Below are 27,767 nucleotides of genomic sequence, written 5' to 3'. Positions count from 1 at the left end.
TAAGGAGTCTAACGCGACTAATTCCAAAAAGAGCGCTTCCAAAATCCAGATTTCAATTTTTACTTCATTTTCTCGATCGACACCCGCGAGTAAACAAACGAGTTGCTGGACAACGCAGCTAAACCGAAAACATGCAGTGCGGCAACGGTGCTCGCAGAACATGAATGTACCAAGGCATCCTACCAAGAATCGGGTACAAATTATTGAAGTAGACACTACATTTTCAAAATAGTTAGATTACATGGCACCATTTCCAGTTTAACAACGGTCAAGTAATTTACACATATTTCACTGAAGAACTAGTTCCTAGGAAACGTAGCACCTGCGTACACATCAACAACGATAAGAAAATGCAACATTTTTTTTAAACACATAAAATATTCCAATATTATATTTCGAACGACCCAACACCTATTTCTCAAAACATTACCATTAACTTTTTGCCCATTATTACAACGAATAAATATGGTTGGAAATTTATATCTTGTTTGCATTTTTATTGTTTTACACTAGACCCAAAAAAAGGAGTCACAATGAAAAGCCCAAACAAGTGTCTGCAGTCTGCACGGTCTGCACTGTTTTGGCGTGACCGATTCGCGGTATTCGAACGTGAGAGTAGTGAACAAAGTCGACGCACACAAATAAAATCAAGCACTTTTTAAAGGCAATGGAACTTGACTCTAGCTTCTAACTGTTCATGAAGGCAGCCAATTTCACTTTACATTTTTGGGATCGATTGTTTATTTTGGAGTTGCCCATAGAAACTGTCAGTGGAGTTCAGTTGGTTTTACGACAAACATGCGGTTGGCATGTGCATGGAATTTATAGCAGCGGGCAGGTCACGGAACATTAAACATTTCTTCTTTTAGAAGTTTCCAAATCTGGGTCCAGCTTCTTTTGAAGGTTAATCCAAGAAGACGACTCTTCTATAAATATAAATATTCAGGTAAGTATCGGCTAACACACTTCAAGTTTGTAAATTTCACTGGAATTGACCTCAATTCAATTCTCAGCAAACAAAGTTATTGTGTCAAAATGCGCCCTTTAGCTCCTTCCTTCACCCTGTAAGATTTCATATCTGGAAATAGTTTCTTGCAATCATGGTTTCGGAGAGATATCACTAGAAATTGTTCCAAAATAACGAAGCGTTTGTTTTTCTTCCGGGTTTTCTTGCAATAATCGGTTTCGTTACACTTGGGTCAAAGGTCACGTTTTCAGGAAGAAGTGCTGCATTTAGTTCGCTATCTCGGCGCTCGCGATTTTATTTACCCAAAAATTCTATTTCACTAATTTGAAGAAGAAACAATGCTCTTTCAGACCAAACTAGGCGTTTTGGGAAAAGCCGTGTACCAGAACGCCTTTTTAGCATTTGAAAATAGCCTAAATGTAGACCTCTTGTAAAGCTGTCTTGGGTCGTTAATTTAGAAAATTCATCAAACATTTTTGTTCTAATCAAATCACGATCTATTTAGCTCTAAATAGACAAGAAAGGAAGTACAAATACGACGTGCAATCAGTTTGTAATGAAGATTTTTACTTTTGAGTTTACAAGCCTCTGAATATGCCGCCATTTTCGACGGATTTTGGCCGATTTGGGGCATCGAAACGAAAAAATTGCGGAAAAAAATAATTTTTGATTTATCGAACTTAAAACAATATTTTTGTAACTAGTACCCGTAGGACTTCATTCTGGGCGAGTTTGAAGAAATTCGATTTTTTCGCTCTTTCCAAGTCTAGTTGATATTTAGGCGAACCTGCTCTTAAGATTTGCAAATTGTGGTCCTTTGTGGTTACGATGCCTCCGTGCAACAGACAATTCAATTCTCGGCCAAACATTCGCTGCAATTTTCTGGGCAATCTTTATTTTCCTTCAGATTTCAGTGTATGTTTGTATGCATTAGTTATTAAGAAGTTTGCAAAGTTTAGACACACGGAGTTACTAAGCTGGAGTAAAGCAGACACAAAAAGTAATAATTGCCTTTGAATTACTGAGCAATTTAACTCGTGGTCAAGGGGACATGTTTCTGCGTTGACATGAGGGTGTTTCGCGTTTAATAGACCAATTCGATATATTAAAATTCAGCCGAACACAATAGAATTCAGCACGAGGCTCTGGGGAATAAACCCGACAAACTCTGTAGTTATTTCCCAGAGCCTCGTACTGGGGTCTATTGTTTTAGGCTGAATTTTAATATATCGAAATTGGTTTATTTGTAACTGCTAAAATATAGGCGCAACTAAATATCTATCATCAAGTCTCGTTCCGTAATTTACAGAATGTCACTTGGGATATATTTCGTTATGAGAACCAGTTAATAACACTATACAATGCGATCGGTAACGCGCGTGATCGAAGAATCAGAAATCGGTAAAGAACTCATCAAGACATGAGATAGGATTCACGCGGAAACGTTGGTGAGTAAGTCTATTTCATCAGCATTTAATTTCAGCCTGTTTCAGTTATGTTCGGTTTTCCATTATTGTACACAGTCAGTTTGTCTTTCTCGTCTCGGGTGCAGAACTACTTACCCGCTGTTACTAATTTAGCTTTATGTAATTGTAATTTCAGTCGATCACATCATTATTAAATCAAGGAAATAAATCCAAAATATTAACAAAGACTGGGTCATTTTCCTCGGTGGTATAGTGGTGTGCGTTTTTAAAGAACAAGTTTCCGTGACAAGATCTTACTCGTGGTACAGTTCGAGTCTGGCTATCTACACTACTACAGGTCTAATTTTTTTTTTTTTTTTTTTTTTTTGTTACGATTGCTAACACTTCATGGATTCTTCCTATATTTTCGTTCGAATATTTCTAATTCGAACAAGAAAAGGTTTCAACCCAGTCATTGTTTTTCGATTCGTGCTACAGAATTCTCATTTTCGAAATATTAGGTGCTTTCGAATTTTCTTACATTGGAAACATCATTATGTAGATATTCTGATACGTAGTATCAGCCTTGCAGTCTATTGTTTGTCTACATACATTATTTTTGGCTGACCAGATCTCTTGTAGATCCTACGTTGGCAGCGTTTATCGTATGCGGTCCCTTGCAGTTTCTGGTTTCTCACTTTTTACGCAGCGGAGTCTGGGAACTGCTAATAAAATGGGAAACAGCCAAACAGAAAAGTCGAGATTCGCAACGTAAATAGGAAGTTAGCCTGTGCGGGCAGCAGTCATTGTGAAGGTAATGCTTTCCAAAGGATGACATTTCGTTGTTTCAGTTGTTAACGGAACAACTAATAGTTTGCTCCATAAAGAAAAAATTTATATGTGATCTTTATATTTGGCTGCGTGACTAAAACCCGTCATCATTTCTTGTAAAAATTGATCGTAGCGCGAGCGAGAGTTGTGTGAGCCGTGGGCTCGGACACTAACAAAATAAAACGCTAAATACAGCCTGTCACAAACTGCTTGAGTCTCCAAGGTCTACATGCCAGGAGTGTCTTGAATCTGCGCAGTGTGGTTTTTAAAATCAATAGTACAAACCGCCGTCAATTCAACGTTTTATGCTTGTTTTTCTTAGACAAATACACTCTTTTTTAAGTAAGAATATTGTTTTTCCTGCCGAGGGTGAATGTTCTTTGTCAGTTTCTGCCGATTTTAGGCTGAAAATATATTCCTGTGAATATTCTTAGATTATGACGTATGACATTTCTGTTTTCGAATGTATTTGGTGTCTGGATGGTGTTCAAGTAATTTTGGAGCCAGCCTGCAGGCATTAAGGCCTGATATGACGCATATAACGGCAACGATCATACGGCTAGTGCTTTTTTTTTTTTTGGCTAGTTTTGCCGCTTAGAGAAAGGAATAATTTTATACCGTTTCGTTAAAAGCATACGCAAAATTATTTTCTTTTCAAAATCTCAGCCTCCGGTTTATCTTAAAAATATTCTTAAAATTTCGCAATTTTCAGCCTCGATATTCTTATAAAACGTAATCTTATAAAAAAGAAAGACTGCCGTATGCCTTGTGTCCGACCGACTTTGGTCACGTGTGCACGAGGCATCAAACTAATTAATTTTAGCTTGTCTTTCCCCTAATGGCTGTCAAAATTAAATATTTGTTTTTACTCGGAAACGCCTCATTGAAGAAAGAAAATTGTCTTTTCTGTAAACAGCTAGTCACGATCAAGTCCTACGATAAACTGAAGGACTGAACGAGACACACGTCAAGGTAAGTTTCTTTAGTTTATTATTTGAAAATCACCGCCAGAAATCTTCAACTACTGATCCACATTTCTGAGCGACTGAACGGCAAAGGTCGGCTATGGCTTCCTCTATCAGTATTTATACAGGAGCAGTCATAAAGCAAATTGAAACGGCCCGGGGTGCTCGCGAAGTGAGGCAAAAAAAATTGACAACCACAAAGTTAACTTTGCAGCCAAAGTTAAAATTTGTTATGGACTTATTAGAAACGCCACATTTCTTCCGTTTTCTTAAGCTCGGCCAATTAAATCAAAAATTCGATCCGTTCTTTTGATAAGCATGCATTATGAGGCAGATACACGTATTCTATGACCAAGTTTGATACTGCGATAGTTTCTACAATTCTCTTAGATGTCATGCCTCACACAAATGAAAAAATTGCGATCCGCAAACTCTGATGGAGATCTGTAGTTTCAAGAGCTGTTCATGTAATATATCATTATTCCTTTACCAGTTTTACAAGAGAAGTGATTAAATATGTCATGCATTGAGCAGAGGTAAAGTCTTTTTCTTTGAATCATTTCGCAAAATTATTTCAGGACTAGAATAAACAGAGTTAGTTTTCAAGTCTTTAGCAAGAACCGAAATCTGTGGCATGAACCGAAACGCACTTTGTGTCGTTTCGTTGCGAGGAAAATTTGTGAAAACTGAAGTCATTATATTAATAAGCTGTCTTGACGCGTTATATCTAATTGCTTTCCAAGAATTCAATGATATATTTCTTAACCAAACACTGAAGACAATAGTCTTTGCAGAAAATTAAAGATAAAATTGAGTTAAGTCACGTAGGCGTCCATGAACAAAATTACGTCCTTTGTTTTAGGTGTAAAATTCGCAGAAAGCTACAAATGATATATCCTTAGGATTTTCTCTGAAAATCAGATTTTATCGCGGAGGCTCAGGTCCAAAATTGATAAAAAATTTATACGCATTTCTAAAATGGGCATCCGTTTGTTTTTGTTGGCCACATTCTGTGACCAAAATTCAGTCTGTTAATTAACTGTAAATTCATAAAAAGGGATAGCGGAGCCTGTTTCAAAGTGACTGTCTCTAGGTCGATAGAGTGGTTAAAAAGGCCTCGTTCGACATATTAACATTCAAACATGCTTCCGATCGAATCTTTCAGGTCAAAATTGCAAATTTGTTAAGTTTCTTTTGTCTAACTCTCAATTCCCAAATTTGTCTAGCTCTCAATTTCTCAATTCCTTGGATACAAAGAAAACGATGGCCACCAAATATGGAAGCTTGTCCTGAAAGCCTTGGAACCATGATAGGAATATTGATCTATCGAACCTGACCTATTTTAAAGCCCTGGCAAACGGCTTTTTGTGGCACTTAGGGCTTTACACATTGCAAGTGAACACGTTTCGACTAAACTGTTTGCATATTTATCTGACTGATTTTCCAAAAACATACCCGTAGGTATATTTCATTTATCGATTGATTGATTGATTGATTGATTTGTTTGTTTGTTTGTTTGTTTCATTTTGTTTCACGTTGAAAACGCTTTTAATGAAATTGTACAATTCATGATTCAATGAAAAGACCGTGTATTTAGCCTTGAGGAAAGCTACCTCTCGGACAGAATATTATCAGTGGCATGTCAAATTCTGTGGCTACGTTTCTGTGAATACAAACGAAATACTTGTTGCCAGGGTTACCTGGGTTCACTTCCTGTACACAAATTGTTGTGGCGTACATGGAGAAATATGCCCACAAATCTATTTTTTGAGTAATTTAAAAAAAAACCCTTTACAATTGTTTTCCACCTTCCTAATTGCCGCACAAATTCTAAGAACATGTCTTGATACCTTGTCTCAATAAAAAGAGGTGAATAGGAAGCGACATGGAGGTGGTTTGAAGGGATTTGGGGCGTTTGGATCTTCGGATTATTTAAAATCCGGTGGCCCTTTCTCAAACGAGCTTTAGTCTACTTAGGCTGATCAGCATTGATTCAATTGTAAAACAACTTGAGCATAGCCTCCGGAGAAATATGTCTCGTTTTGACGAACAATTTACACTAAATTAAAAACTGCTGGCTCAAATAAAACGTTCTCTCATGTAATTTTAATCAAAAACTGGGTGATGAACTTATAAAACGAATATATTTTTTTAATCTTTTATATTGCGGTTCTCGTTTTTTATTTCCCTGTTGAACAGTCAGGTAATACTTCCTCGTGTCTCATCATAGAAACTTTTCGGAAATTATCGATAATGTTTTTAATTCGGTCTCATGCATAGCCACCCCAATAAAAAATAATTTGTTAAATGTTTACATTTCAAATTGCTCGAGGGCGCCCATCAGGCTTCGTTAGTGGAAAATTCATTATTTTTATGCAAAGAACCCCAGAGTGAACAGTGTTTTGGATCACAGAACGCGATTTCGAAATTAAATGACAATTTTGCGAGTACTAAAAAAATAACAATACCTCATAAAGAAAGTCTTTGTATCCTCAATTCCCCTGCTTGTTACCTCACCTATTAGGCGTCGCATAGATTATTTCATTCCTGTCGTTCGCATCAGGGGGTAACAAATACGACGAGTTTTGTTTTTCAAATCATCGAACTTAATCCCAATGTGCACGATGAACTATTTGTTTGGAACTACAAACAGTCTTAGAGGACGGCTTGTGACATCCTTATAAGAGACTTCGAACAGGTAGGAATTATCAGCTTAAAAGGTTATTAATGAGACTGAAATCGAAGACGTCGCTCGTTAAACAAATATTTTCAGTCAGGCAGAGTTAAAAGAACGACTTGTATATTTGGAACGCAGTGGCTAAACAGGAATATTGTGTTTCTTGTTTACCTGTTTCGCGCTCGATTCACAGAGTTGTTTTACTCAGTTCGACGAGGAAACAAAGTCACTGCAAACTTTCAATAACATTCGAGCAAAATGTTACTTTCGCACTTAGCCAAGCCTGTGTCATATATAGTTAAATCATGTTTTGCTAAGTTGAGGATTTAATAAACAAATTAAGAATGCTTTCGCTGATGAATTTCGCTAAATACAACTGGCGACAAGCGTATTATGAAACTGATTAGTTTTACAATTTATTATATTGCTGAGCTTCTGTCCAGCGTCTCGTTAAATTCTCTGACGAAGGTACATTAGCTAATGTGAAATAATTACGCATTGGGTAGGTATTTAAGACTCTAGAGAAATGAGCTTGTAAATAATGAATGATGACAAAAAATGAAGTACAACAGATTTCCCGTGAAGTTTTAAATGAAAGAAATTGCTAGGCATGTGAACATGCTAATTCAGGGGCAATGAAGCAAATGTCAGTCAATAGCAGTTTGTCATTCTTGGCTTGTCTCACGCGCCATTCAACAATATTAAGAAACAACGAAATTAATTAGGCATTAACAACGAAAAAGAAAAAAAGTGACGCATGCGCAGGCAATGATCTTTTGGGAACACCGAGGATTGTTCTTGTGTGTTTCGCTCATGTGAATTTCAGAGTTTTTTCTCATTACTCAATTCCTCGTGTTTCTTGTCCGGTGAACGAAAATCGGTTAATTTTGATCAAGAGATTGTTATGATCCCGTCACTATTTTTCTAATAGGAACTAAATGTTCCTAAAACTTATTACTATGGTAGCTGAATTGCCTTTATTACAAAGCCCTCGTGTTTTTCGTCCGGCGTACGAAAATAGCTTTATCGTGATCACGTGACTAATTCTCTTATAGGAACTAAATATAGCTGCTTATCGCAGGTAAATAACGTGTTCCGCTTTTCCATAAAACACTGAAAACTACAAGAACAAACTGGCAGCGATTTATGTCCGGAGTGCAGGGTGATCTAGATGTAAACAACCGGTCATTAAGGACAAACGGCGGGGGGCTTATTGCATGTGTTTTCAAAGCCAGAAACTAGCTTTCATGTGCATTCTCTTTTTTCAAGGTATAGATTAATTCCATGTGAATTCAACTAAACCATTATCAATACAGATTACAGTTTTAATGAAGGGTCTAAAAAATGCATCTTTCTCGCACTCTTACTTATTTTATGAACTTAATTACTTACACGTGCGCGTGCTTTCTTGCGTGTTATCTTGCTTACAGTGGAACCCCGTCAATCCGGTCACCAACGGGCCGCAAAACTCTAGCCGCATTAACGGGGTGGCTGTATTAAAGGGGTTCTTTGAATAAGAGGATGATTGACTGAGCTTTTGTTTGGGCCAGAATAAAGTGGTTGTAATAACGAGGTGGCCGTATTAAAGAGGTGTATTAACAAGGTGGCCGTTAGGCGAGGTTCCACTGTAATTTACAAGTAGATTACTTATGGCCCGGGGGGGGGGGGGGGGAGGGCGGGGACTGGGTACTCCCTTATATGGGATATATAGGTATGTGCGGCCTTGAAGGCTTTGGTTTAATGAGCGGTTTTGGATTCATTAGATTTTGACCATTTTCGTCCGGAATAGGATTTTTCACATTAGCTTGACATTGGGTATTTTGACAAATTGTCAAAACGACATTGACATTGACAAATTTGTAGACCTTTTCAAATGTTGACGCAAATGTGAGCCATTTCTGATGAGCTGCGGACGAACATTAGAGCCGCGTATTAATTTTAGGGGTCTAAAATCGGTTATCGATTTTTCGCTCAGGTCTGAAATGGGGCATAAAAAATCACACATTTTGGCCTGAAATAGGATACAGGTCTTAACATTCGGGCCACACACCCCCACCAAAAACTTTGGGAAGTACCCTCCGGGACTTATGGTAATGTAAAACAATTCATCTTATTAATTAACCACTTGCTATCTTTTCTTCTCCTCTATTACAAAGCGTCTTTCACTTGGGTTATCACGTTTACGCTGAGCCGGACCTTTTAGCTCATACCAAACAACAGTACCCGTTTCAACTTCAAGTGCGGGCATTATGAACAATTCTACGGTTCAACCGCCGGGTGTCTACAGCCCTGAACCACCTTGCTCCGTCAAGATTTCCACGCTGTTTACAGTACTACTATCCACGGTTAGTCTGGCAGCATTCATTGGAAACCTTCTTGTAATGGCATGCTTTGTAAATACCCAGAACCTTCGAACGAGCACAAACTACTACATCGTCAACATGACGGTGTCAGATCTCCTTTGCACATGTTTCAACTGGCCACTGTACGCAGCTGAAGGCATGCTGACGACAAAAGTCTTCATCACCGGGCGTGTGGCTACCTTTGTGTGTAAACTAGGAATGTATTTCAGAGGAATATCACAAGTTGTTTCGGTCCTGAGTTTGATCCTGATTGCTGTGGATAGGTACGTCGCCATTGTGTTTCCTTTGAAGATAACGGTGCTTGCGCGAGGAAGAATTCGCGTTTCGCTATTAGTACTGACGTGGATTATCCCAGTTGCTTGTGGCTTTCCTTACTTCCTTTACACGAAAGTTGTCAAAGTGGACGATCAAACCTTCTGTAGGATTGTGTGGGATAAACTGGTACACGCCATCTTCAACTTCACCGGATTTGTAGTGTTTTACTGCGCTCCACTTTTTGCCATGACCATCCTTTATACTCGCATTGTGAAGACTGTCAGAAATCGCCCCAACACTGAAGATAAAACACAAGACCATCTAGCCAACAAGAGACAACAACAGAACCAAAAGATCACGAAAATCTTGATATCCATAGTCGTTGCCTTCTTCATCTGCTGGACTCCACTATGTATTTATCTGGCTCTCAAAATGTTCCATCCAGCGTTATTTGTTCGAGATAAATGCATGGTTATGGTAGCTTTATTTTTTTATCTTTTTCCATCTCTCAGCACGGCAATCAATCCTATCATTCTCTTCCTGTTCAGCACAAATTACCGTCAGGCGTTGAAAAGCTTTAGCCTTCTGTTATGCAACTTTTTCAGATGTCCTTTTTTCAGTTACACCACTAGGCGCGTTGGGTCGTCGCATTTGGAAGAAGAAGACAATAATTTTGTTATGTCCAGATTTCGCCGTGGAGAAACTCGGAGTACCATTATTTTCGGTAAACTACCGTAGATGAATTGTAGAGTTCCCGATTATTACCCTCCAATCAAAACACAGTCCGAGCTCTTCACGACAAATGCTACCAACATTACCGAGTTAGCCAGAGGTCATTACGTTGTTTTAAATGACCGCGCGTACGGTTTATTTGCGGAACCAGCTAAAAATTATTCAGCCATCAATAACTCTTGCTAAGAGTTGACGTTCGCGTCTTTCATATTATCCATGCATGTATACAGGACTCGATTGCTGAAAAGGTGGTTAAAGACAAATGCCATCTTTAGCGCTAAGTGAGCTACACACTTGGATTTTGTATTACGTTAAGTCCTAAAGAACTCCAAGAGGTAGAGAAGATAGAGAAGAACACTAAAAAAAAAAAAACATTAAGAGAGAGCGGAGGAAAAAAAAAGACTGACATTCTTAAAATTTTCATCTCATCTACTTTAGTTTAGAAAAAAATAAACCTAAACCTGGGTGAAATCTCTTTAAACCTTTTTCATAAATCCATACACACACACTAGGGTTGTTTGGTTTATATATTAGTTCTAAACACTATACAGTAAATATTATAAATTTTTTTCAGTATACATAAATAAATATACTTAATTTTTTTTTTCCATTTGGGTGACTCTAAACTTCAAGCGGACTCTAAACTTCAATCGGAAGTAAAACCGCTTTGCAGCCTCGCTTTCAATCGTTGGTTACTGGAATAACCAAAATCCGGCGCGCGGACTACAAACTTTTCCCCTCCCAAGCCGTGATCACGTGAAAGACCTTCATTTGAATAATTACCACCGGAGTTGTTTATTCAGAGATTTTTGATTTAGAACCCAACTACTGCGTAGACATGTACCCGAAGTCTGTCTTTAGGTATGGAAGAACCAATTATAGGAAACAGTCACTTTTTCTGTCACTCTAGCCTCTTCTAGGCGTTCAGTTAGTTGAGGCGCAGCGCGAAAAGCGGCAGTGATGAAAACGAGAGAGGAGCCTGGTGCGAGGAACTTTCCTGCGCCGCGCTTCTCCCTGTTTTTTGGCTCATCGATTTGCGCGCTGCGCCCCAACTAACTGAACGCCTGGAAGAGGCTACTGTCACTCAAGTTCTCCAACTGATCGGAATTATAATAAAGTATGTTGCGAAGATAATATTAAACGACTTAAGGACATACGTTGTCTCGCACTCAATTATTTTATAGCTCTATTAAACAGAAATCCAAATTCAAACGAAGGAAACATTTTTTTAAAATGATCGTAGACTTGAATAACTTTTACGTGATAAAGCATGTTCAGCAAGGCCACCGTGAAACGACTTAGAGATGGAGAGAACCGACTTAGGACGTCAAACTGCGGAGGTAAACCAAGAAATTTGTAAATCGAACGTTCCTTAACGCTTATTAACGGTTAATAAAGTTCAAACATCGAGTATAAACATAAGTAAATGTAACACCACCATTAAGAGTGTTATGATTGAGGATATAAGGCAGCGTCCACACTGCGCCGCCGAAGAATTTGAAAAAGCAGCTTAATTTCTACGGTTAAGCCTATAACGTCCACACTAACCCGTCAACAAAACGACGCTTTTCGAAAACGCTCTTCAAACCGGAAAAATTTGAAGACGCCAGCTTTTCGTCTTCGTGTGGACAGAAAACATTTTCAAAACGAAGACTTTCGAAAACAATGGCGTCACCATAATCGTGTGATTTCCCTGACCGAGTTTTCCTCAAACACAAATTCAAAATGACCGCTGATTGTTGCGTTTCGTAATTCCTTCAGTGTAATATGGACGAAAAACATTCGATGCGTTTTCAGAGTGAAACCCCCGCTATCAAATTCCTCTAGCGTAGTGTGAACGGGGCGTAAGTGCCAGCGTCATATCATGGTACAATTTTCTTTGTAAGATAAGAAAAATACCATTTGCACTGTCATATTGCATGCAGCGCGAAAAGCGACCGAGGAAAACAAAATTGCTGATTGATTGCGAGTCAACTTACAATAATGTTTGTAGTTTGGCTGGTTCTTTTTTGTTAATTTTCCTAGCAGTTTCACGCCTGGATCAGGAATGTGAGGGGATCTGAGGGGAATTATGGCTAGGCAGCTATATCTCTGGTTATATTTGTTTAACCAAGTTGAAATTTTCCCTGATTATACAACTCTGTGTCCTCTCTTACCTTAACTTATTATTTTGAATCTGTCTGATCATGTGACGTGTCACGTGATCAATTTGTTAAAATTTAGTACATCGGCGAATTGGTGGCGAGTTTTACACTTAGTGCTCAATAAACGAGCGTTTTCGATGCAAATTTAAATTATCCACCCTGCTACGTTAGGAATGATCTTCTTTGATTTCAAAAATATAATTGAAAATATCAATGATCAACAGTTGAATTTTCTTGAAAAAATGACCTTTGACCCTATAACATTTTTTCTGCGAAAACTGGGACGGTCATTCCAAACGTGAGATGATGGACATAATTGACCTGCATCCTAAACGCGTTTTGCTGGGTGATCTTGCTGCAAAGGGCCACCAATTCGTCAAATATTAGTTATTTTCCGCTGAATGTCAAATGACATGTTACGTGAGTCGTCACACAACTAGTTCCCTCATGGACAACCCTCGAGAAAGAGCCTTGTCGCGCGAACCTAAACCAAATTAAGATCCTGCTACCAAGCCACGCGGTAACAAAATAACAATAGACGTGCTTTAGCGTGCATCTTCGAACATGATTCACGCGGTAATTACAGTGCAACTACCAAGACCACCCGACAAAATTTACTACGAATGTAACAAATAAAAATCTCGGCGGTTAAAAACAGTTTTCCAAAAAATTTATCCGAAATGACCACAAAATCTGTTGCCTTTGTAATAAACAGCTTGATTAAATGGATAGGTTATTGGAAAACTATTGTTAACCTCCCGATTTTTATTCGATAAATTTGTGGAAAATTTTGTCAGGTGGCCTTGGTTGGAGCAGTCGTACTGTAGGTTTGGAGGGCACAAAAGAAGTGTTAAATTTGTTCGAGGAGCGCAGTACAACTCTTCTTGAGTTCGTATAGTTTCTTGAGCTTCTTCTCAACTCAGTGAACTCCAATTTTTTTTCCAAACATTATCCGAGAACAATTTGGCATGACATGTCATTGGCAAAGGATCTTGATGTTTCTATGGCAACCATGTTTCGACAAGCATGTTTTTCAAATTTTGAATTTAAGTGATCTTTTTTGAAGCAACCTTTACTTAGTCATCTTTGTCTTGATTGGTTTCAAGTATTTTAAAACCATTTGAGTGGTTTTCTAACGTTTTACAAAATCCATGTAATCAAAGAGAGCGTCTGGCAGGACGTTCTATGTTATGGACCTCAAATGCTAATTCTACCAGGTTTCATCGTAATAGCTAACAATTTAAGGATGGAAGCCTCAAAAAAGCCCGGCAGATCTACAAAAATAACTTGGCCTTAACATAGGTAATAAAGGGGAATGATTATGAAACTCGACAAATTTCTTTGTTGTATGTTTTTGTTCTCTCTTTTGGCATTGACCGTGCACAAAAACACAATAGTTGTTTACTACTGACTGCGGAACTAACCAATAGAAATGTTTTGATTACGTAACTCATGCATAGTGTATGACGCAAAGCAAAAGATTGTGCACTGTCGTGGACCTTCCAACATAAATCTTGACTACTTTGCTTGCTCCTTTGATGTTTGCCGGGCTTCATAACCATTCCCCTCCATAAACTATGGCCTTAACAACACGAAAAAGATAATTACAATAGATGAAGGCTCTATTATAAGACTCAGAACGAGATATTTGAGTAGATACATTCTTTATTAAGTGATATTTCACGTTACAGAAACAACAAACATAGCTTTATGTAGCATACTCTATTCAGTTATTTGTTCAACAGAACAAGATAGAGCGGTCTTCAGCCGAGTGTCGTAAAAACTTAATTAATCAATCTGACCAATCAGAAAGGACACAGACGGCTCAATGAACCAATGAAAACGCAAAGCAAATTCACGTGGCCGACGGAAAGGGCGGGAAAAACGCGTACGAGCGAATCCCGATTGGTTTTGGATTTACTGTTGATTGGATGGCAAACTGGGGAGTGGCGCGAGATTTTTAAGCCAATCGCGAATCCTAGTACTGCAAAACAAAAGTAAATGCAAATCGCTTTTGACACTTAGGTGAAAACCACTTTAACATACGATAATAAAAGTTATAATCAACGGGGGTACTACCCCTTACTTAAAAGGAAAATTTATTTCTAATAAAGTTAAACTTACAATCGTAACAGTAATAATCAATCGTAATAATCAATCGTAACAGTAATAATGAAATACAATTCACGACAAGGAATATATTGAGTCTAACCCATGAAATAAAATGTGCGGTCAATAAAAAAATAACCAAAAGTTATCGTGGTGGATTGTTCTCTGTTTCTTCCTGTTTGTCACGCGATCTTCTATCCCGTGACTAGCAAAACAGGCATAATTAACCCAAGTGTTACCAACTTCTAACTTCTCTCTACAGAAACGTGACAAATTTAAGTCTAGGTATAGAGTGAGGTGTACAACGTGAATAACTTCTCCAAAGGAGAATCTAGAACGTTAATCAAGAATATTTACATGGAGGGGGACGTTAGGGGTTCAGTGTTATCATATACCTAACTGGGTATCAAATTCATACGTATGATTCGTGATAAAACATTTGAGGTTTGTCAGTCTATTAGGCGAACTTTGGCGATCGAGAAGAGTTGGTTATTGCTGAGGATTGAATGAAATCGTGCATAACCATGCCTGACGTAAGTGATTTTGCATTTAAACAAACTGAACGCATTGCGAAACATGTCTACTAATCAAAGTGAGTTCTGATTGACAGTTACGGGTGCGAAAGATCACGTGACTGTTAAACTCGATGTCATGTTTACCTCCAAATTAGGCAATGTTTCCTAATCAGGAAGTTACCTTAGCATGCAGCCGCTGTACACCTGTAAATGCAGTAACAAAGTACTACAAAGTTACTAAGCTGCCGGCTAGCGGTTTCAGTTGACAAAAGGTGTCTAAGATTTGTTAGTATAAATCTACTAGCATTCTATAACAAATGCCGTTCTCTGATTGGCTATGCTCTCACTATCTATTCTTTGACAGATTGTGAGTAGCGTAGCAGTGGGCCCTTGCTAACAAAATGACGGTCGCTTCTTGGCATTTTCGAAGTGTCTGTGAAGAGGATTTAGGTTAAGTTTGAACGACTAGTAAATTCATACGAAAACAATTAGATTATTCGCTCTCGATTTCTACGCGTGATAACTGACTCGGGCTGCGCCCTCGTCAGCTATCACGCGGTAGAAATCTCGAGCTCATAATCTAACATTTCCAGATATTTGTCATTTTACGATTAGATCACGATGTTTCCTTGCTTGCTATTGGCACAAACACAAATTCTGGTAAAAATATACAGCATCATAAACATTTACATGTACAGTAAGATATGGGTATCAACAAACGAAAGCAGACAAGTTATCTTTTGCGATTAGTTTGATAGAGCTTGGCAATCATTTCATCGCTCCCTACCACGTTTTTCACAGTACACCTGAACTTCATCAGCACCATCATATCTTGAAGAGATATCAACAACGTACTCTTTGTATTTTCATCTTTAACCTGAACTTGAGAAATAACTTGAATGGATTGCCAAGTGTCGGAACATTGATCTTCCGAGTAACCCCAGCAAAATTTACAATGCCATGAAAAAGAAGGTGTTGGGCTGCCTTCAGCAAGAACACAAGGGATCTGAACATTCTTGGTCTGCTGATCCCAGAAGTAGGCCTTTGCATATGATTTGTCCAGGACAGGAGGAGCTGGAAACAAATTTAGAAACTATTAACACATACTGTGGTCTAAATTTCATTACTTGGAAGTTAGATAGCCTCTCTGTAAAACTATGAAGTCCACTTAATTACACCACTTAAGTTAGAACAGAGGGCCAATAACTAAAATCATCCAATCAGATTGTTCTGTTACCGATCCAATATTCTCCAATTGTCGACTGCTCTTGAAGATTTTCTGGTAGTTTTACGGCTTGTAACATTTTTGAAAGAACTTGCTTCCACATAAAGTTTCCTTTTCGTTTTGTTCCAGCCCTTTTTCCCTTCTGTTTTGTTTGAGTCGATATTCTCCCAGTATGGCCCTCGCGCTTGGTTAATAAAATATACATTATCTTGGCAGGGGGACCAGTAGGGCTAGCCTCCTTGTGCACTAAACTACTTCCAGACAGGAAGAGCCAGGGACACTGTGGTTTCCTTCCTGTTACAACTTAAGCCCAAACGGACCAGAAATTTCCCAGGTCCCCCCATTTTTCAACGCTCGAAAAGAAGTTTCACATCACCACACGGCCATATAATATCCTCTATACACGACGGTATATTGAGGCCCACAGAGGTTATCAGTTCAACTACATGTTCTGTCAAACGCTTCCTTCAATAAATAAAGCCTTCCTCACTTATTCACTTTCTCATGTCAGAATTCAAACTCACTTGGTATAACAACAACGAATTCTCTTGCATCGTTTCCAAAATCATTTTTAGCTTCACAGCTGAAGACTGCATCATCATCAGGATAGCGCGGCTTCACTATTTTCATTTTCAAACTATTCCCAGCGAGAACATAACGTTCAGTTTTTGCACATGGTTTGTTTTCGAAGCACTTCTTTATCACTTGGTTGTCTTTCTTCCATGTTATAACGGGTGGAGGAAATCCAATGGTATCGCAATCAAGCGTAATGTCTTTGTCACCGTTCGCCCAAATGTCACGACTTGAGTTTGCTATGATCTTTGCAGGACTTGGACCTGATAGAATATTCAACAAAAACAACCTTTAGTTTGATATAGGACTGTTCAAATGCAATTAAAGCTAATGAAGCGACGTTTGAAAAATCTGATGGCAGAGGAAAAGGGGGCCAGTTGATTTTAAAGGACCCCTACAAATTTACCAAACACCCCTGTTGAGGAGAGTAATGCACGGCTACATATACACGTACAACAAATCTGTGAGAGAGGCCATTTAAACTTAAAGTGGCTCTAAATACTTTTCCCAATTATTTTCAAACTCTTGCAGAAAGTTGCATTCAATATTTTAGAAGCTAATCATTAAGAATCAATTAATAACATATGGGGATGAAGGGTTAAATTATTTTACCTTTACACATATGAGCGCATAAAGCAACAACAGTGTTTTTGACATTGCACACGGCATTGCTACTTCAACAAACAACAACAACAACAACAACACTTATTTGTGCCACCATTTGTGCTTTGTGTAACCTGCAATGTCAAGAGAATGATTTCTACAAGCTCACCAATTATTGGACATTTGGTTTTAAAAGTTCACGTCCAACTGGGCTTTCCGTCCCTTGAAGGAAGTCATCTTCCATCTGGAGAAGACTTCCATCAATGCACGGAAAGCACATTTGCTTTTAAAGATACCATGGCTTTATCATCAAGCAACATACGGTGATAGTATTAACCCTTTTAAGCCCTGATGTGCCGTAAACAGTTTTGTTATACCTTCCAACTCAAATACGTTTTTTGATTGGAGGAGAACATGTCGCATGTCACGGGTGAAAACTCACTAACTCCCCAGAGAAACGACAACTTGAACATTTGACTCAAATGCAATCAGGTCATGCTCCTTGAAACCCCAGCAAATTTGTGTGCCAGCCTGAATCAAATAATTTTTGCACAGTTTGTTCTGATTTTGAGTTGGGAGGTCTGACAAAATACTTTAAAATGACTGGCCCCATGGGAAACAGAGAGTTTTGATGCCCCTCGTCCCTAAATGTTCCCCTTCCCTTTGCCTCAGGGAACATTGAGGGTCAAGAGGAAACAAAATTCTTCATTTCCTTTTGGGCCAGTCATTGAATGCTTAATGATCCACACTACTGGTATTATAAATGTAATATATAGATTTAGGCCAGCCTAAAAGCGTAGCCCCTGAGCTGGATTGTTCAGAGCCAAATAACCCAGGAAAAGGTAAAATTTCAATTTGATTTTTGTAACTTTGCGTTGAGGTTTTCTGTATATTGTTTGGCCTTCTGTTTTGAACTTTAATAATCACTATACACACAAAACAAAGCAGCAAAAAACATCTGTATAGAAGAAAAAGTTATAATTCGGTTAACTTTTAATCCTGGGTTAGTGTTAACCTGCTTCCGAACAATCCTGCCCTGTTTTCAACAACTTAACCTCAGATGAGCCCGTGATCCAATCGAAAACTAGCACTTCATCAGCGGTCAACTTCAAAAAAACACGCGACCTCGATGAGCTTTAAACTTGAGCCTGCGATATGGTCACATGATATTGGTCAGCGGATACCTTGTTTTGACAGGTATCAATTAATCAATAACATGGATGTCCAATATCAAAGAAGTACACAGTAAATCAAGGCTGCATGTCTCAGTCAACGGATTATTTGGAGTATGGCCGCCATGTTGCACGACTCCATCGTCGTTGTCGTCGCCGTCGTGCATATGCGCCCACGAGCAATGCCATTAGCCATGATAACCATGGGAAAATCAACTCATGGGTTTCCTTTTCTTTCCTATATGAGTATGGGGCACCGCTTGGTGGCCCTTCGGGCTGCCAGAGCTCCGCTATCAATAGTGTCTCGTAGTTGTTAATAAATAATAAAGTAACAACAACAACAATAATACAGTAATTACATGCACAATACACAGTACTAAACACCACAAAACACTAAAATTTGTAAAATGCCAAAAGCATCATCAATTTACCTCTGACATCTACTTGGACACTTCTTTGCATAGTTTTTCCTTTATAATTTAGTCTGCACTCATACATGCCAATGTGTGAAGAATCAGCATTTGAGATCGTCACCTCTTTCCTCATTTTTCCATATTTGTGAAACGATGATGCGATACTCACACCAAGTAAACTAGGTGATGGAAGTTTGATGGAGGGTCCGTTGTTTTCTTTGAACCAAGTCAATGTGCCAAGCGTGCCCTCACAGGCATAAGTCAGATTAGATCCAGTCAATATTCTCCTTGCTTCAAATGGGATGATACTAATTTCAGGTTTTCCTGACAAAAAATTGTATAGAAAGAGGCCATATTAAGTAAAGTTCTATAAAATGTGTTTTTAAATAATATGTAGAATATATTTCACGACAGAGTTTGGTGGCAATTAATTATTATGCAAGAGAGATTAAGGCAGCAGCTGCAAATGAAAGGGTTATGGGAATTGTTTTACTTCATTCTTTGTGTTTTCTCGCTAATAGTAGGAAAGCGAATGAGGACTACTTACATGCAGTCTAGCAATAACTCTGTACACCATCTCACAGCTTAATTACAATCTGCCGGTGGCAAAAAAAACTGTTGCTTTTTGTAAACACCATGTAATGTCACCAATCAAATGATTTCTTGCAAATTGGAACAAATCATAAGCACAAGTAAAATTTTTCAAAAACTATTTCAAACAAATTTCATTAATTTGTAAGCCTGTGGTGTGCATTCATTTTGAAGTCTTTGAAAAATTTTTAAGTGCTTATTTACTCCAGAAAAAAATCATGTGATTACTTGTTAATAATAAACAAAGCAATCTAATTCCACACATTTCACTCAATTTCCACTCTCTGCACTGTTTGGGATTAATTGATGTGCTCTTACCAATCAGCATGCTAACATATTTGCACGTATACACTGTATTATTAGTTAAATAAATTATTTAATAAATGAAATGCTCACTGATATCAAAAGTCAGCAAAATATCTCTGGTAATTTTCTGTCCATCCTTTCTTTCGGCAACACACTGGTACTTTCCTCCATCCCTTAATGTAATATCATGAATAGTAACTGTTGTGCCGCTTAGGGTTATTTTCCCTGGCTTCTGTGGATTATTGCTTGGGTAGTCGTTATGAATTACTTTAAATGTGACATTTGCACTGGCATCATTGGTTTTGCAGTTGATGGCCACATCTTCACCAAAGCGCACGACAACTACTTCCAACTTGAGTGAAACTTCGAAGGAAAATTTCCCTGGTATTGGTGAGCTTTGTATACTACCTTTAAAGAGAAAATAAATTAATAATATTGTGGCACCCACAAATATCAACAGTAACTGGGGGGAGGGGGGCATAATACAGGACACTTGACCTCCTATGGCCTCCTATTCATGCTAGTAATTACTTACAATATGGTTGCCACAGATATCAGTTTTTCCAAATTCTGACTTTACATAAAAGCAAAATACAATTTTCCAGATGAACTAAATACAGAATGTCAGAGATAGTTACTAAGCGGCTTCTAACCTCCCCTTACAGTCATCCTTCCCACCCATTCATTGACACTGACAAGTTTTCAACAAATTTTCCTTCCTTGTTATAAACTGCATACCAAGCATTCCCTGACAAAGAGCTTTGTCCACATTCCAGTGATGCACAAATTGGAGTAAGAACAAAAAAATCAACAAAGCATGGAGTGATGGGGAGAGTGAGGGAACGCTTGCCCACAAACCCCACAATTCTGAAAAATACCCACTGATTTTCACAGTTGAGTTCATTTTATTGATTAAACTTGTCACCAACTGCTAAAATTATATTAAAATTCTATAATTTATAAAACATCGTGGAGGTCACAGTGATCCCAAACATTTCTTCCAGCCCTCAAAGGTATTAAATCAGCCATGTTAAATGATTCCAAATTTCCCTTACCTTTCCTCAAAATGTCAATTTTCCCTGACTCAAAATAAAATTCCCTGACTTAATTTCCCTGACTTTTGAAGAATTTTTTTCCCTGACCATTTCCTGACCAGTGGCAACCCTGTTTAAGATTCACAGAAGGGGTGCCTTCTTGAATGGCCCATCACACAAGCACCTATCTCCAGTTTCTTGTTTCTTAAATGACCACAGTCAGCCTCCACCATTTTAGCTGCCATCAAAATTATTGATACTGCATGTTTAAGCAAAATCTTATTGCTTTCCTGTAAGTTGTGTTCCTGAAAGTATCTTTAATTATCTTTAGTAGTTTCAGTGATTTCCTTCGTTTCGACATGTTCCAAATAAAATCTAGTAGCACAACTCTTACTTGCAAACAAAAACAAACGTGTGGCTGACTAGGGCCCTTAAGGTAATTCCTCTGAAATAAAAGCGACAATAGATTTTTGTTCAAACTTTGTCCACTGAATATTTGTCATATGATAACTTCAATTTTGAAATAAAAAAGGGGGGTGCCCATGCTCATTAAGGAGCAGTGAGGCATTGAAAATGCCCCATTTTTGCATTATTTAATGCTTATTACAAGAACGCATTCCCAGTAATTGTAACATCTTTGTAAGCCCGGACTCATAAGAACACGCATTAAACTACAGTCAATACATTGTGTTGGACCACAACTAAACGTTTAAGTTTGATTCAGACAGAAAGCTAAATCCTTGATTAAAAATTTGAACCAAATTTCTTGACATGGTTACCGACTGCAAAATAGAAAAGACCACAGTGTATTTGCTATTTTTCTTATTTATTCAATTTTCAGCCATAGAAATTAGATCAGTCTTTTCCCACGCAAAGCTTATGATTAGTTGTTTATAACGACTGGAAAAAAAATTGGGGTGCCCATGCTCGTTGGTGAGCTAGAGCCATTTTTCAACTGACAGAGTTCAATATCAAGGCAAATCCGTCATGTTTTCAATATGCGCATGCACAAGCGCGAGCTAATGACGCCATAAATTATGCGCAGTAAGGATGCGCAATGCAAATGTGAGGAATGACCTTAAGAAGAAAGTTGGGAATTGTGAATAAAATCTATTCAAAAGAGATTGTGAAAAAAAGTGTTCTAGATAAGCTATAGATACATATCTCCATGATATTGCAGCCCTAACATATAGAGGGCCTAAATTCCAAGATGCACTACCATCCCTAACCTGCTTTTCTCCCTCCTCCACTAGAAATGTCCCCAGCTATTAAATTTGGTTTCTCCCATGACAACCTTGCAGATAGCTGTCTAGTTATGAAACTGGTATAAGGATCCACCAACCTTTTTAAACATCTCTTATTACTTGGTACCTTTTCTACATTACATTACATTACAGTCTCCTCCTCCTCCTCCTCCTCCCCCCCCCCCCCCCCGTCCAGTGGGCCTTTGTCTCTCTAATCAGCCCCCACCTCCACCGTCCCGCCCACCTCAAACATGGGTAGGCAAAAAAACATACACTCGGAATTATGGACAAACTTTTTTCTTATTCTTGAGTCGACCATCGTTAATCCAAGTACAATGTAAGCTTTCAATCACGCTTATTAAAGGCTCAAGGTAAACTCAAAATTTTAAACAGACCGGAGGTTACAAGCTATAACAATTAAATAAAGCTTGGCATCTTTTGCTCGTTCGTGTTCCAACAAGCTAAAGAATTTAAGCTTAACTAAATGCAATTCTTACCAGCTAAAACAAGCAGCACGAACGATAAAACAAAAGCCATTGTGACATCGAATCCTCTCTTTCCTTCGTTAGGTCTTGTTGTAAACCTGAAAATATAGTCGTAACGCAAAGTTAAACACAAACGGATCTTCGCTAGTGCTGTCATGACTCAAAGGGTGAGCATGCTTGCTGGCTAGCTAGAATAATATACAATGCAAATAAACTGTTTGAAAAGGAAAGCACCTCGTTAAAACACTATGTAGTTGTAACAAAAAGCTACCACATAAAAATAATTTACCCTTCGGTCTTTTGCAACATAAACCGAGCTCGCATCGCCATGAACAAGTTAGGAACAAGATCTACAAAGGCTATATCTTCGAACGCGTCCCTTTTATGACCGCAACAGACGCTAACTTCGAGTGCTTTAGATGTTGCACCGCCATTCTAATTTGGTGTGGCTTAGGTGACAAATAAACAACGCCTTTTTTGAAAAGCCACAAGTGGCAATCATACGGTATTATTCAAATCAACCGCCTTTTCGTCGACACAACTCTCCAATAAACACTTGATGTAAAAAGCTTACCCAGCATGCAATGTGAATACAATAGGAGTAAATACAGCAATTACATAAACAGCGCAGAATGCGTGAGCTTCGCGGGAATTTATAGTACGTGAAATCCTCGTGGAAATTCTGGCTTGTCATATCATCACCTGGGAGGCATTAATCCGGAAACAGTTTTCTTCATAGGACGAAGAAAACGTGGTGCAAACTCAAGACCGATCTACAAAACGGGCAGTGTTTGTTTGAGATGTGACTCACTCGTAGCAGACGCATAATTAGTGCCTCTGTTGGAACTCAGTGAGCATGAAATGATTGTAGAATGAAGGGACAATTACATAGGTTTTATTCGTTATTCACTGCAGTGTTTTTAAAACAATTCTTTTTTGTTTTGCTTTCATTGTCCTTGACAAAAAACAACAACAATAATGAAAGATCGACGGAGCGAAGACGCCAAAACTGAAATCAGTGTGAAATCTACAAGGTCTCTGACTCGTCTAGCCTCTTGCCTCAGCGAGCGGGATATATTTGCGCGAGAGATACAAATCGGCTCTGATTTTATCTTCTATTGTTTTTTGTATTTATACGACATCGGAATGTCATGTATAATACTGTGAGTGCCATTTCCAATACAAACCCTCGGCTGTGCTCATCACAAATATAATAGGGTTCTGTACGCATAGGACCTATGAATCAAATACTCAAAGAGAGCCTTGACCTTGAGTTGTATTGATGAGAAAACCGAATTCGTTTTGTTGGGAGAGATATTTTGGTAGTCCATATATACACCACGAGACCACGGCAGCACGATACAGTTTCTGAGGTCAATTTCTCATTAGCATCTGCGTTTAGAAGGTTTCTGGCAGAAACTTCAGAATACTACGCCATTTGGTGATGCAAATAACACACTTACTTGCAATTTTGAATGCTTCCAAAAGTTCTAATAACAATACTCCAGATAGTGGTCTCTTTCCACGTTGTACGCTGTATCCGTTCTGTTGTACGATAGTTCAGTTTCTGATCTGTTTGAAATGCGAATCCCGCCTTATATAAACAGTGTGTCATCATTTATAACAGGAAATGTCATCACGGAATGACTCTGCCAACAAGGGCATCACCACACCCCCGCCCCGTTCATGAGTGCGTCATTTTATATCATACTTTGTATTTTTACCGCCACGGAAAGCTTGAGAATTTTCTTTGACATTCAATGCTTCATTACAAAGCTGCTTAGCAAACCTGAAATATTTTGTTAAGCGCAACGGCAAGGTTTTCTCGATGTCATTGCAGAAAAGAAACAACCGTAATTCTGAACTTCACATCAACAATGAGTATGATAATGTAGACGTATATTTTCGGTATTTCCGTCCTATCTATTATAGAACATCTATGTGGATATCATCTTCTCGAGAGATTCATAGACGAATATTTTAACCGTACAAGACAAATTTAAAACACGCCATAAACAGGAGTGGTGAAATTCTCAGATTTAATACTAATTAGCTCAATTTTAAAATATAGTACTCGAACTTCTAGAAAAACAAGTTTCACACTTATTTTGTAGAAAGTTCTTTTTATCCTATTTGACTAATTCGTCCCGTCCCACAAACAGAATAGACGTAAACAATGAGAGTAAGCTTTTACCGAATATTTCACAGTCGCAGTGATAATTTATTCTTCCTTGGAGACATGAGATGATGTTTCCGTGTTTTGTCTGCTAGCACCATCACATAAGAATTTCAAAAAAGCCGATAACTGTATTGGGTTAAGCATATAGAGATAACAGAAAAAGCGAAGCATTTTTGGCATATTAGATGAAATTTAAGTTTCAGTATGCCCTCATAACTCGCACACACCACGCGCGCCCGCCACAGAAAGCAATTTCCGTCCCGTGGTGATCGTTTAAAAAGATCTTACCCGTGAGACGATGAGTCCGGCACGCGAGAGGAACGGTGCATGAACTTTCATGTTGATTTGGGTAAAAAAATGAAAAGTATCAGCGCGTGCTTAACTATTTCCGGTTAGTCATCGTAACCGGAAATTTTACGCAATGTTTAACTCCCACCCAGCACTGACCTTTTATAAACACAAAGACAAACTAAGGAGGTGTTAATTAAAATTGCTCAGCTCCACTCCAAAAAGAAGTGATAATACTCCAGAAGTGAAAATATATGAAAGATCATGTCTTAATTTAACCGCGGGATGAAGATTTTACGACTTTATCTTCTCAGTTTTGTACGCAAGGGAGGCAACTGCGAAAAAGAGGGTATAAAAAAATTATTCCTGACTCGAGCCCACGGCTCCATGGCCTCTGTGACACCGGTTCGATTCAGTGCTCTGTTTAATAAAGGAGCTATCATCAAGCCAACTGGAAGCTGGTCACGGCGAAAGACGTACGAGCGAACATATCATGAGAGATATATATTTGAGCTGCGAAATAAAGATGAGTTTAGTTGGCAGCAGGCTAGAGTTGGTAGCAGGCTCCCTGTCCTTGATTATCGACCGATATTCGATTTGCCCATAGTGGAGGAAGACTCTCACCGTGGAAGGGGCAGGGATGCTCGACGTCTCGTTAAGTGGTCAGGATAAATATGCGGATCTTGGTGCTACTATAGGACTGGCGACGATGCATTTACCCATTGAGGTACCTTTCAGAGCTGCACGATAAAAGTGTTTGAGCCACATTGTCAGTAAAGATGCATTGTTCAGGTCAGTCTGGTACGAAATATTTTAAACGTCTTCATAGATATGACCCGGGATATGGTGACAGCATCCGATAAGAATGTGATTTAATATCATAAAATGATACTGAATTCTTTAGATGTATGTAGAGCTCAGATTTCCATTGCTGTCTAAACTAAGAGAGACCAAACTGGGCGTGGCTGAAAGCTTTACTTGATTTCTAAATGAGAATATTCGACTTTGCGTTCCGATCTTCAATTTTGATTCACGAGGTAAAAGTGAAGGGGGGGGGGGGGTGAGGTAAAGATAATCTATTTTTTAATAAAGACCATTAGTATAATATCCGCGCTGACCCAGCAAGTGAATGTTCAAAGTGAAACTGACCTAACTGCGTTATTGATCAACGTTTTCCTTTTTTTATTTATTTTGCCTCGAAGTTCTGGTATTCTCGCAGTTGTACGAAGTCTCAGGGCCGGATCGAAGAGTGGATACAGTTGAATACTTACTTTGACCCCCAGGGGAGCACTCCCAGAAAAAATTGGGTGGAAGTGTGTGGCCCCCGGCTATGACCCTTTCTGATCGATCTTCCTATCATCCTAACTTAAATCGAAGACAAAACTTTTCAGCATCTTCTTTTCGATGTCCATGGGTTCACTGTTTACGGTCAGCCTTCACTTGCCACAAGTTTATCAACGGGTCACGTTCTCGGGCCGTAATAAAAACTCAGGGATTAAAGATCGTCGGAAGGGATTTTACCCACGGGAATTCGAAACTAGCGGACACTCGCGTGATTTCCTGCTTCAGCTCGTAACAAGAAGTAAGATGTGCGGCAGGCCACGCCCGGTATCGAAACGCGTCGCTAAACTGGCTAGATGATGGCCTTTATCGGCGATTCCGTTCGCGAAAAACTTATAAATACCTTACTGATTCAAATATTTATCAAGCGATCAACGCTGACTTGGTAAACCCCAGGCCCCGTTCTGCCTCTCGTTTTCCCACAATGACTGAGACTGGAACCGGAGACATTTTTCCCTCAGTGACTAAGAACGTTTTAAAAAGATAAGAAAGAAGTGGAAAAAATGATGGAAAAAATTCAAAGAGAGGTATCGAGTATAGCTCGCTGGCAGAAGAACAGATGTCCACGATTAAATAATTAATGCAAAGATCGTAAAAAATTAACAATTAAGGTTGTGGGCTCCTGTCGTAAATCATGATTTTGCGAAGTATATTGATATTGAGCCAATTCAGTGGTTTTTGTCACAAACCACGTTTACAGATAGTTGTCACTGAATCATTCATTCGTATTGCATTTACTTTTTTTCAACTCAGTCTTCCAAATTAAAGCAATAGAACCACGGTATAAGTCCGGTTTTCAAAGTGTTTTCACATTCGATCGCAGGAATGTCGATCGTGTACGTGTGGGCCATGCTTTGAGCGCCTAGTTACAAAGATTAATTCTTATATTGAGGCCGTCGACCCTCAAAGCGGTGAGATATCAGTTTTATTGCCAGTGGTATGGGCTATCATGATCATGATAGATTTGCGGCACGATCGTCAAATTCTCTAACAGCTTCTTTAAATTTTCAGCCCACTTTATGCCTCGAGATCTAGGCTCACTAACATTTCCGAGATCAAAGAAAAAGACCCTTAACAACGGGCAAGTTAGAATGCAATTAACGTGATTTAATTTTGTTTTCTGAGACAAGAATGGAGGAAATAGCGGTGTCCATTTATATAAAAGATCAGCCAGAAATGTTCAAATCACATAACGGAAAACATCACTATACCCTTAAAAGAACGATTTCGAACCATACCTACCTATTGTAGCTCCTTAGAGTCACTGTCCTCCTTTTTTGATCGATCGACACTTCCACAGAGGTGGCAGATGAAACTGAGGACGTGCGGTCAAAACCCACACTCTTATA

The 27,767-nt window shown here is 38.7% G+C and overlaps 2 protein-coding genes and 1 pseudogene across 6 annotated transcripts in view; 1 reads left to right on the top strand and 2 right to left on the bottom strand.

Moving 5' to 3' along the window:
- The window catches only part of LOC145498415 (uncharacterized), a 229,661-nt pseudogene that overhangs the window by 12,518 nt on the left and 189,376 nt on the right, over nucleotides 1-27,767 (bottom strand). The gene's annotated exons all lie outside the window — the stretch shown is intronic.
- On the top strand, nucleotides 4,081-11,605 carry LOC145497642 (neuromedin-K receptor-like). 2 transcript variants are annotated; one of them, XM_081477465.1, is made up of 2 exons: nucleotides 4,081-4,176; nucleotides 9,003-11,605. In XM_081477465.1, the coding sequence occupies exon 2, from the start codon at nucleotides 9,096-9,098 to the stop codon at nucleotides 10,200-10,202; it is 1,107 nt and encodes a 368-aa protein (XP_081333591.1). In that variant the 5' UTR covers nucleotides 4,081-4,176; nucleotides 9,003-9,095; the 3' UTR covers nucleotides 10,203-11,605. The 2 variants fall into 2 exon arrangements, with proteins under 2 accessions (XP_081333591.1, XP_081333590.1); XM_081477464.1 differs by lacking the exon at nucleotides 4,081-4,176 and adding an exon at nucleotides 5,781-6,867.
- LOC145496779 (neural cell adhesion molecule 1-like) overlaps nucleotides 13,988-27,767 on the bottom strand; it is a 13,920-nt gene continuing 140 nt past the window's right edge. Inside the window, exons 1-6 of one of the 3 annotated variants that reach the window (XM_081476524.1) lie at nucleotides 27,661-27,767; nucleotides 22,623-22,708; nucleotides 19,938-20,255; nucleotides 18,969-19,274; nucleotides 16,714-17,025; nucleotides 13,988-16,038 (exon numbers count right to left, since the gene is read on the bottom strand). The exon at nucleotides 27,661-27,767 is cut by the window's right edge and continues 140 nt beyond it. In XM_081476524.1, coding sequence (XP_081332650.1) covers nucleotides 15,698-16,038; nucleotides 16,714-17,025; nucleotides 18,969-19,274; nucleotides 19,938-20,255; nucleotides 22,623-22,708; nucleotides 27,661-27,767 — 1,470 coding nt within the window. In that variant the 3' untranslated portion in view covers nucleotides 13,988-15,697. Of the gene's footprint in view, nucleotides 16,039-16,713; nucleotides 17,026-18,968; nucleotides 19,275-19,937; nucleotides 20,256-22,622; nucleotides 22,709-22,899; nucleotides 23,675-24,073; nucleotides 24,700-27,660 lie in introns of those variants that run through there. The other 2 variants (XM_081476523.1, XM_081476525.1) reach the window with 2 other exon arrangements.

This window comes from Orbicella franksi, chromosome 9, assembly GCF_964199315.1.
Source record: "Orbicella franksi chromosome 9, jaOrbFran1.1, whole genome shotgun sequence".
Taxonomy (NCBI): Eukaryota; Metazoa; Cnidaria; class Anthozoa; order Scleractinia; family Merulinidae; genus Orbicella; species Orbicella franksi.
The sequence above is the reverse complement of the archived record's forward strand: the minus strand, read 5'-3'. Positions and strand labels throughout refer to the sequence as shown.